This window comes from Lycorma delicatula, chromosome 2, assembly GCF_047948215.1.
Source record: "Lycorma delicatula isolate Av1 chromosome 2, ASM4794821v1, whole genome shotgun sequence".
NCBI lineage: Eukaryota > Metazoa > Arthropoda > Insecta > Hemiptera > Fulgoridae > Lycorma > Lycorma delicatula.
This window is the reverse complement of record NC_134456.1, coordinates 34,035,966-34,047,104: the sequence shown is the minus strand read 5'-3', so window position 1 is coordinate 34,047,104 and position 11,139 is coordinate 34,035,966. Positions and strand designations below refer to the sequence as shown.

The following is an 11,139-nucleotide window of genomic DNA, read 5'->3' as shown; positions in this document are numbered from 1 at the left end:
GGTACTAGAGTACATACACTTTTGACAAAAAAAAAAGTCTTATTTTGTCAAGAATATATAGGTAAAAGGATTAATCTTTTTTTCTCTAATGAATATCTTTAATTTACAACTTCACATCCAAGGGGGGCTAGAACCTCGGCCTATAGATTGAAACCTTCCCTGGAATAACACGAATGTATCCTGCATATCTGAAAGCATTCGGTCGATTGGTTCTCATGCGATGCCAATACAAATCGATAGAAAGACTAACTTGTAGCTCTTATATATGGTATAAAGCAGTACATAGATACATACACAAACTACATTAATTAAAAGTTGCTCGATTATTAATTTAAATAAACTCAAAATAAGCACTATATATTTTACTTGACCTCGATTATTTAAAAAACTATCAAGTTTGGTGCAAAGTGACAATTGGTGACATCAGTTCATCTTTGGTCCTCTATTATAACATTTATTTACTCGATTTTGTATTAGTATTATGCACGCACAAACAATCTTTTTTTTAATATGTATTTTTAATCGATAATTGAAATATTTAAAAATATTATAATACAAAGATTATTACACCTACATTGATTTTTAAAAATATATTTTGCGTAACATACAATTTAACAACACATTGTCTGATCGTTTTAAATTTCTAGAAAAGTTAACTTGTGCATAAAGCAGAAAATTTCCCAGTGTTGCCAATTACGAATGGAATTCCAACATAAGTTTTTAAAATACATTTGTTTTGCGAATGAAAAACAAAGCTTATCGAAGTAAAGTGATATAAGTTTTTAGTTATACTTTCTTAGTTGGGTTTGGGCTTGCCATCCATTGTTTTATCTTAAAATATTTCCCATTTCATTCCTATTTCTATCTATGCACTCGTAATTTATACACATTTTATACACATTTAATTTTTATGCCTATATATTATTATTTTCTAGATTAAGCACAGCTTTTAGTTTTGGTATGAAATGAGTTAAATAAATTTATAATTTCAAGAAGTGAAACATACTGAACAATCGGCTTCTGAATTCTGGGGTAATTTAAACATAACCTTCGTTGTTGTGATTGTATATATGTATGTGGTTTTCTTACAGTTTTGAATGACATTTTGTGAAATAAAAATATTAGCATCTTTCTAAAACGTAAGTATTGATTTATATATTTTATAAATTGTAAATTGATGTTAAAATTTACAAAGTTTTGATTATAAGTTGGGTTGTGACATTTTGTTGTGCTTTCTTCATAATTTATTTTGTTGTATGTGAAGGTTTACATAAGCTACATTGTGCAAATAATATTGCTAATTGTTGTTATCATTAATGTTGGTCGATTATCTTAACTATGTCATTATACCAATAACTTTTCTCGTGTTTGGTAGAACATTTTAACAACTGAAATCGTGATTTAGTTGAATCCCTTTTCAAAACTAAATCATTTCTTTTACAACAATAGATAATGCAGTCAACCAGGCCAGTGGCTTGACCCATTTCTCGCCTCCTAACCAAAATTGTTAATTCCCAAAAATATCCTTACACTAAATGAGATAAGTATTTAATGCATATATATTGCTTATATAAGTATTTGATTTGGGTACATTTTTATGGGGCACCAATATTTAGCCTACTTAGGCTACTTAATATTGATGCGCCATTTTGATGACATTTTATGCTTAAAGCAACAAGAGAATTTTATTATAACATATTACACCCGAATTCACACTTGTTAGCATAATATGAACCCAGCAGATCGATCACTAACTTTTTGTCATTAACAACAGTGTCACCATTAACTCTGCTGTTAAAAGAGCTACATAATATTGTGTCTGGATGGAGAATTTCCATGTATTTTTAAAGTCAGTCATTACAACTTTTAAGTATTTAAAAATATTGATTATTTGTTCTTGGTTGTTAATGGTAATAGATTTAAAATTGCTTATATTTGTGTACAGGATGAACAACTTAACCCACCGGTTGGTCTACTGGTGAACGCGTCTTCCAAAATCAGCTGATTTGGAAGACGAGAGTTCCAGCGTTCAATTCTAGTAAAGTCAGTTATTTTTACACGGATTTGAATACTAGATCATGGATACCGTTGTTCTTTGGTGGTTGGGTTTCAATTAACCACACATCTCACTAATGGTCGAACTGGGACTGTACAAGACTACACTTCATTTACACTTATACATATCCTCATTCATCCTCTGAAGTATTTTCAGAACAGTAATTACTGGAGGCTAAACAGGAAAAAGAAAGAAAGGATGAACAACTTAAAACTGAATTGCTACAGGTTAAAGATAGGTGTGATGTGTAATATTTGATAAATTAAATTAAAAAGATGAAAATGCAAATTAAATTAAAATCCTACATTTACATTAGCAAACATTTACTTATTTTTACAAAAGGTATTTGAAGTGAGCTCCCTACGCAGTGGTGCATTTTTGTACTAGAGTGATCAAACTGAATCACCTGATGCAAAACTTCATTGTTACCAGATGCAAAAGTCATTGCTGTCGATTTCTTCTTAAGTGTTTACCATCATTGATATTGTGGTGATTTGATTCATACATTTTCCTCAAATAGTCCCAAAGGAAGGATATGTATTTTATATCACTTTGTTGTATAACTTGCATATACATTTCTGGCAGAAATTCTTTGAATATTGGTTCTGACCTCTGGAGTCAGAGCCAATTTTCCAAGGTAGCCTATTTTGTTTTGCGTTTGAAACCGATCCTGTTATACATAATTTTTTAACCAAATTGTGTATGCTACTCTTTGCTGGGATACTGGCATTCAAAAAATTTTCCACGAGTATTTGACATGTTTCTTTTAAGAATTCAGAATGCACATAAGTTTTCACCATAACAACCCTTTCCTTGATTGAATAAGGCATTTTAGAAAAAACAAATTGCAAGAATGAAACTATACTGGACTGATGCATGAACTGTTTACAGCTGACAACAATAGATGAGTGTAATTATGTATATAGCCAATAGCAGCAACAGTAGCGGTGTTAAAGGTTAAGAATTCAAATAACTTTGAGCTGGCGTGGTTTGACTTTTTACTTGGTCACCTGGTATAATTAAATATTTTCTATGTTAGCCATTTTTGAGAAATATTCTTTGTGAACTTTCTGATGTTTCCTTCAGTTTGATGCTTCTTTAACGTAGCTTTAGAGGAGGTGAAGATTGAACAGCCTGGTAATTGTGAATGATGATTCTTTTAAGCTAATAATGTAGTAACCAGATCATAACACCAGTTATTAATTAAAAAAAAAAAAAAAAATTGTGATTACTTATATTAAAAATTATTAATTTTATTATATTATTATTACATAATTACTGTTAATAGCTAAATGATTTTACAGGAGAAAAATGGATACTTTTAATGCAGGTGTAGTAGATGTAGATGAGTTTGAATTCAAAACTCCAAGAAAAGCTGTAACTTCTGTTGTTGATATGGAAGTTTGGGAAAAATCTGAAGCATATGTAGTAAGTGTTAAATTATGCTGAATTTTTTTTTATAAGAATGTACAATAAAAATTTAAAATCAAGCATTATGACTTTGATTACTTTTTACTCTTGTTTTGGTTTTTAGATTGTATTTTTGTTATGTCAATTTAGTAATAATTAAAAAATACTTTCACTTAATGAGACTGCTAAAGTTGTAATTAAAAGGTTTAATAAATAATATGTCATATTATTGACACATAATGTATGTGGAGAGTGTAAGTTTGAGTGCTAAAGTTAATAAATTCCAAAAGTGGAATGGTTGTTGACATCTTGAATCAACAAGTGACAATTTGAGCCAACAAGTGAGAACTTGTTACAAGTTGCTCACTATAATGGCTCAGCTATCTTCAAGACAAGCATAGCATATCATATCAGTTTTACAGGAGGTGAAGAATGAAAAATGATCTTCCACTACCTTCTTCAGTGAGCCAATTATATGTTGGCTTAATAATGTGCCAATCCCATCATAATGCAGGTGAAATTCAGTATTAATGGTAACACCTTCACTCTATACATCACAGGGTCTAGCTGTGCTGTAAATATATACTCTGGTCTCCTTTAGTGCGTCCAGAGTACTGTGGTTTTTGTCTACTTTTGGTGTTTTGACTGCTGGTCGAGTGTGTACCTTCCAGTGGTATCAAGTCTACCAATCGAGGATTGCAAACGCAGCTAGCACAAGGTTTAAATATTGACTCATCTTTTCACTTTTTGCGGGAGTGAACGGAGAAAGTTTTCTGCGACGCGTGTCCGCCTCAGCGGGGCTGAAAGGTGGCAACGACTGCTGGTCGTTAGCCCCCGTAACAGAACAGGCCGAGCCTGTAGTCCTTCTGCGCTCTTATGAGAGCGAGGGCCGTAATTTGTGGTTTTTTGCCGTACGAGTAGTATCGCAATCAATCGATCCAGCAGCGGCCAAGAGGCACAAAGAGTGACAGGAGAACGTAAGGGTCTCCAGCTGCCCGTACTCGCTGCGGGTGGTTGTTAGACCACTACTGGTTTGGGCTTGCCCAAACCAGTTAGTAGGGAGTTAGCGAGACTAAAAAGTTAATAGGGAGACAGCGGGAATTTCGTCAGTTTTCCAGTGCGTTAGGGAAACTTCGGCCATGTCGGAGTTCCACGTAGTAAAGAAGTCCAGCCGGAAGAGGAAACCAGCGCCGGTGCCGTCGACTAGCTCCTCAGAGGACGAGGTAAGCGACGCGATGGACACAGGGGCACCCACCCAGGTGCGGTCATCCCCTGTAGTAGAGGCATTTAAAAATTCAAAAGGCAGACCTGGTAGTTCTGGCCTGCTGTTGAAGGTAGTCCAGGAGGACCTGGACTACTTGGTAGAATTTCTTTCGCTTCCCGGCGGGGTCAGCTCGGGCTCGAGGAACACAATTCTCCCCCGGCTAGGTAAGCTGAGGGAAGCTTTTACGGCGGTGAGCGAGGGTTTCGAGGCCTTGGCCTCCAAGCCCCAAGAGGTCAAGGCTCCCAAGGTGGTTGTTCAGGCCCCAGTGCAGCCCAGGCGCTACGCTGAGGTCCTGAAGACCAAACGAGAGGCCAGCAAAGCGGTAAAGAAGCCGGAGGTAGTTTTTGTTAACAAGGCAGAGGGCTCCAAGACCACGAGTCAGGAATTGAAACGCGATTTCCGGTAAGCCCTTCGTGGCGACCGGAATCGGCTTAGGATTCGAGACATACGGGAGACCAGCAAAGGTTTAGTCGTTGTTGCGGATAACAAGGAGACAGTCCAAGTCATCAAGGACTCTCCAGCGGTGCAGAAGCTTGAGGTTAAGGTGGACCCCAAGCGGTTGAGAAAGCCCCGAATCATTATATATGACATCGAGCGGGGTCTCTCTGATGAGGAAGTTCTGTCTCTCATTCGGGAGCAGAATACTGATTTGGACGAGGCCTCGTTCAAAGAGCAGTGTAGGCTAGTCTTCAAGACTGGAAAGCGTGATGCCTCTCGGTATCACGGACTTTTTGAGTTAGGTGCTGGTCTCCACCAGAAGTTTTTGTCCGAGGGTAGGGTCTTCGTTGATTTTGCCTCTTGTCGCGTCAAGGAATACCTTCACGTGCAGAGGTGCTTCAAGTGTTGTAGGTTCGGCCATAGGGCCAAGTTTTGTAAGTATGCGTCGGTTTGCGCGCATTGTGGTGAAGAGGGCCACAAGCGCGACGACTGTCCGCAAAAGAAGGAGGCTCCGGTCTGCGTTAACTGCAAGCGGTTACGTAGAAACCATAGGCACTCCGTCTATAGCAGGGAGTGTGGTAGTTATTTAAGAGCGGTTGAGGTCTACTTCAACTCGCTCGATGGTTAGGTTCGGTCAACTCAATGTCCAGGGTGCCTATGCGGTCCAAGTAGAGTTAGGTAACGTCGTTGAAAAGCGGAGGCTCGATGTTTTACTTCTGCAACACCCGTACGTTGTCAAGGGTGACCTGCCAGGTTTTTCAGGCTGGAATAAGTTCCATGTAGGTGAAAGTAAATCCGCCGTTCTGTGCAGGAAGTCTATAGATAGTGTCTTTGTACGGCAAGCCTTTGACACGCATCATGTCGTTGTTAAGCTTGCTGTGGATGGTTTCGACCTAGTTGTGGTTAGTTCGTACTTTCAGTACAGAGATCCCACTGATTTACACTTGGAAAGATGGGATAGAATTATCAGGCTGATAACGGGTCGTCCTATTCTTATAGGAGTTGATGCGAACGCCAAATCGCTTCTTTGGCACAGTGGGATCACAGATGACTGTGGTGAATTGCTAGAAGACTTCATCGCGCAGCACCATTTTAAGGTGTTCAATATCGCCGGCGAGTTGGCTACCTTCGCCGGCGCGGTGGGATTGCGGAGGACCATCCTTGGTACCAACATTGATGTTACCATAGGCAAGGATATTCCTGGTAGGATTCAGAACTGGTCTGTAGTCGATGATTGCGAAAGTGACCATCGACTCATAGTTTTTGATTGGATAGGTGGGCTGCGCGATGTCTTTAGGGCGGACGCCCCTGTTCAGCAGGGGCGCTTCTTGCACAGGCGGGCGGATTGGCCCAAGTTCTCTAACATTCTTGCGGCCACGATGCGGGTGTTCACTCGTACCCTGGACGAGGTCCCTCTAGATAACCTAGCAGAGAATTTCTCCTCTGCGGTGGTTGAAGCCGCAGAACTCTCAATCCCTCGGAGTACGGGTCGAGAGAGAGTAGCTGGTTGGTGGTCTCGGGACTTGACTGCGATAAAGCAGGCCGTGGGCCGACTTAGGAGAGCCGCACAGCGTGCGCGTGATCCTGACCGGCGCGAAGCCTTGTTTGCGGAGTATCGTCAGAAAAGGAACGAGTATTTTCATAGAATTAGGACTTCTAAGCGAGATTCCTGGCGCTCTTTTGTTCAAGAGCAGGGGAATAAGGACCCTTGGGGTGTTGTTTATCGTGTACTTGGTCACAAGCGGAAAAAGGACAGTCTTCTGTCGGCTCTCTCGACCCAAGACGGCGTTGTAGTTGAGAAAGATCCTGTTCTATCTCTTCTGATGGACGATCTGCTCCCCGATGATACCGAGGTTGGTGAGACCTCGTATCACCGGAGAGTTCGAGCGGCGGTTGTGGGTTTCACTACAGACTCTGTGTCTTCGGAGATTGCTGAGGCGGAAGTCCGCCAAGTAATCTGTAGCCTGGCTAAGAACAAAGCCCCTGGATATGATGGTATTACGGTGGAGTTCCTTGTTCGCACCCTGCCTGTAATTCTTGGCCCATTGACTAGGGTGTTCAATAGGTGTTTATTTGCCGGGTATTTCCCGGCTTGCTGGAAGCGTGGAATTTTGAAGTTGTTATTCGAAGGTGGCGACAAGGACCCCACCGTTAGTTCTTCTTACCGTCCTCTGACGCTCTTACCAGTTGTTGGAAAAATTTTCGAGAAGGTACTTTACCTCCGCATTAATAGTAGGTTGACTTCGAATCACATGCTGATGGACGACCAGGATGGCTTTAGACCCGGTAAGAGTACAGAGGATGCGATTCTTAGGGTCCTGGATCTGGCTTCAGGCAGTGAGTGCAAATATGTACTCGGTGTCTTCTTGGACATATCCGGGGCATTTAATAACATGTGGTGGCCCTCTGCCTTGTTTCAATTGCAGAAGCGTGGTTGCACGCAGGATGAAATTAGGACTCTCTCGAGTTATTTCAGCGAAAGAACTGTTGTCCTTCGTGACGGCAGTTCGCAAGTAGGAAAGACCCTGTCAAAAGGATGTCCACAGGGCAGTGTATTAGGTTCACTCGTCTGGACCATCGAGTTTGATTCTCTTATGCGGCTACGTTTGCCCGGTGGCTGTCGCGTTGTGGCTTATGCCGACGATCGACTGCTGCTGGTTGAGGGTGGTTCGCGTTGCTGAGATTGAGCTCAGAGCGGCACAGGCATGTAGGGTTTTGCGGTTGTGGAGTCTTCAGCATAAGACGGTTTTCAGTGCGGAGAAAACCACTATGATGTTTTTGCAGGGCCGTCTAGCTGCAACTCGCCATCCGCGGGTTGTGATGGACGGTCGTTCAATTAGGTATTTCACCCTTCAAAAATATCTGGGTGTTATCCTTGACGAGAGGCTTCTCTTCAAGGATCACCTGCAGTATGTGGCGAAGAAGGCAGTTGAAGCTTTCTTCGGCGTCCGTAGAGTGGTCCATCCCGATTGGGGGTTGAATTTCCGTATCATGCGGATTCTTTACAAAGGTGTTTGCGAGGCCATTATGTTGTATGCTGCGCCCGTCTGGGCTCATCGTTTGCGGTACCAATGCTATAGGGACATTCTATTACGAGCTCAGCGTCTTATTTTGTTAGCGGTTGTCGGTGGTTACAGGACTGTCTCGCGAGAGGCAGTAACTGTGATCGCGGGCGTCAAACCTGCGGATATTTCGGCTATGGAACGTAGTCAGCGGTATGTTGCAAAGAAGGGAGACCTAGGTTTCGACTCTTGGCAAGATACGTGGAATACTTCTTTGACAGGTCGTTACACGCATGTTATATTCCCCAATGCTAGAGAGTTGCGAGAGGTTAGCTGGGTATCCCCCAATCGGCACACTACACAGTTCCTCTCTGGACATGGTGCCTTTAGGGATAAATTGGCTAGGTTTAGGTTGATTCCGGCTTCTGTCCGGACTGTAGGGTCGATGACACCGTGGACCATGTCCTTCACATATGTCCCCGGTTCGAAGCTGAGCGTACCGGAGTTACTAGGGAACTCGAGAGAGTAAATTCTATTTTGGATCTACGAGTCAACTGGAGGACTCGTAGATCTTGACTCTTGACGGCGGTTTGCGAAAGATGGTGAATGTCACGCGGGACTCCGTGATGGAGCTGTGCGGGAGTAGGCGTTTATTCTCCTCTCCCGGGCGGACCGGAGCGGAGTCAGATAGAAACTCATTTTGAGTAAGAAGCGGGGTTCTTAAGGGAACTAGGTCTAAATTTCGCTGTGTGAAACTTTTAGTGGGAAAGTTTGTTATAGAGGCTGTTAGTACGGATCTGAGACATTCAATTATTGGCTCTTTAATAGTTAGGACTAGGCGCGGGGTCTTCATTCTGCGGTTAGGCTTCTGGCTTAGTTCCTGAGGGTGACGTGGTAGCTACAGGTGTCCGTTGTCTTCATTCTGAAGGCATAAACACGTAAAACTATCTCGGGGTGAACTTTACCAATGCAGATGTCCCTCGGGGCATCTGCATCGGTGGCATCTCTGCGAGGCCTTGACTGAAAGCTGTGGTGCGCAATCAGTTTGAGGGCGAGAAGATGTCCTCCGTTAAAGCCACTGCTGGCTAGGAACGGAGGGGATGGTGTAGCGACCGGACACGCTACGAGGTGGGATTTTCTCCCCTCGGGGGGGAATCGAGATGTGCTGTAAATGTCATTACTGTCAGAGAAACCAACTCTGGTATCTCTTACAACTCAAGAACTTCATATGTGTCAGCCCTAAGATGAGCAGGAACGTATATTGTAAAATAACTAATTAACATATCTTTTTCTGCTTATGAAATTATGCATGTTTTACACTGGTTTGACTCAGCAGGGGATATATATTCCTTGCCGAGTCAAGGCAGTGTAAATATATATATATATAAAATTATATGAAATATAAACCGCCAAAACACAGTAATTAGATAAGTTTAACTTACCTAACCAATTTGCAATTACTGAATTTTTGTTGGACATCTTCAGTTGTTATTAAATTCTCTTTTTATTAGCCTATATTAAAAGTTAACCTTTTTAATGATTTGTCATTTTTTTCCAGAAATTGTAATATTTTCTATTGCCAAACTTTAAGTGATTAATGTTGCATGTATTTCTCCTGGAATATTGGACTAGTAGAATACTGGAATATTGTGATTCCAGTACTGGACAGCACAAATACATATACGTTTATAGTATCATTTAAAATTTGACAATGGAAAGTATTACAATTTTAAAAAAATGACAAATTGTTAAAAAGAAGAAGCTTTGTAATAAAAATAAAATTTAATGCCAACTTATCTGGTATATTGTGAAAACTGGTTATTGGAGATTAATAAGGTAAGTTTAAGTTAACTGATTACTGTGGTTTGATGGCTTATACTTCTTACTACGTGATTAATTCAGTTTTACTAGCACAGTGGTCAAAATGTTAATGAATTATTTGAATATTCAAATAAGAGGCTTGGTTGATAAATTTTGCACACTAGCGTGCTACATGGAGACAAAAGGTACTACTGAGTTGGGCGTAGTAGCACACGATTGCTAAAATCCCCCTCTACAAACCTGTGATAATACGTTGAAATCTGTTTACTGGTTTGCTTTCATTAGCAGTTAAAATGGAGTTGAGTACGGCCAATATATCACCATGGTTAAAACAGCGCACAGTGATCAGATTTTTAACAGCAGAAAATATTGTCTGCTGTCTAATTAGCAGAAAGTATTAAGTGCTAATGACAAATATGAATATTTGTCATTGTTTAAAAGTGGTTTACGGTAGTGAAACTGTTAATAGGAATACTGCGATAAGTGGGTGTTGAAATTTTGTGAATATGAAGCTGGTAAAGCGACAATTGAGGATGCACCTCACAGCAGACAACCAGTTTTTGTGACTGACAAGAATTATCAAAAGGAGGTGGATGATTTGCTTCAAAGTGACCAGTAAATCAACCAGCAACGTATTGCTATTCAGTTAGGCATATCTAAAGAACTAGTAGACCATATTATTGAGCAATTGGATTACTGTAAAATTTGTGCATGATGGGTATTGCACAAACTCTGATGGCTCTCTGCAAGCTAAAGTTTGAACCTATTCCACATCTGCTATACTCGCTGGATTTGGCTCTGTGCAACTTCCACTTCTCTCATCTCAAGAGGGATCTCAAAGGTAATCATTACATCACTGATGATGAGGTGAAGGAAGCTGTAGCCACTTGGTTCTGAGAAAGACTGCCAGAATGTTTCTGTGATGGAATACAAAAACTTGTCACACATTGGTTAAAGTGTTTCAGTGTAAACAGGGATTATATTGAAAAATAAATACTGCATTTTGTAGTTAAGGTATTGTACGTTTATTCATTTTTTATTTCATTCCATTGTCTCTTTTCATTTCCATGCTACGCATATATTTGTAAAATTTATCACCTGAGTCCTTGTGTGTGTGTGTGTGTGCGCGCGCGCGCGCGCTTGTGTGT

General features: G+C 40.7%; 1 protein-coding gene across 1 annotated transcript in view; it reads left to right on the top strand.

Moving 5' to 3' along the window:
• The first annotated feature begins 944 nt into the window (after positions 1–944).
• Positions 945–11,139, top strand: part of LOC142320628 (serine/threonine-protein phosphatase 2A activator-like) — a 36,342-nt gene continuing 26,147 nt past the window's right edge. Inside the window, exons 1-2 of the mRNA XM_075358642.1 lie at positions 945–1,139; positions 3,361–3,484. Coding sequence (XP_075214757.1) covers positions 3,368–3,484 — 117 coding nt within the window. The 5' untranslated portion in view covers positions 945–1,139; positions 3,361–3,367. The remainder of the gene's footprint in view (positions 1,140–3,360; positions 3,485–11,139) is intronic.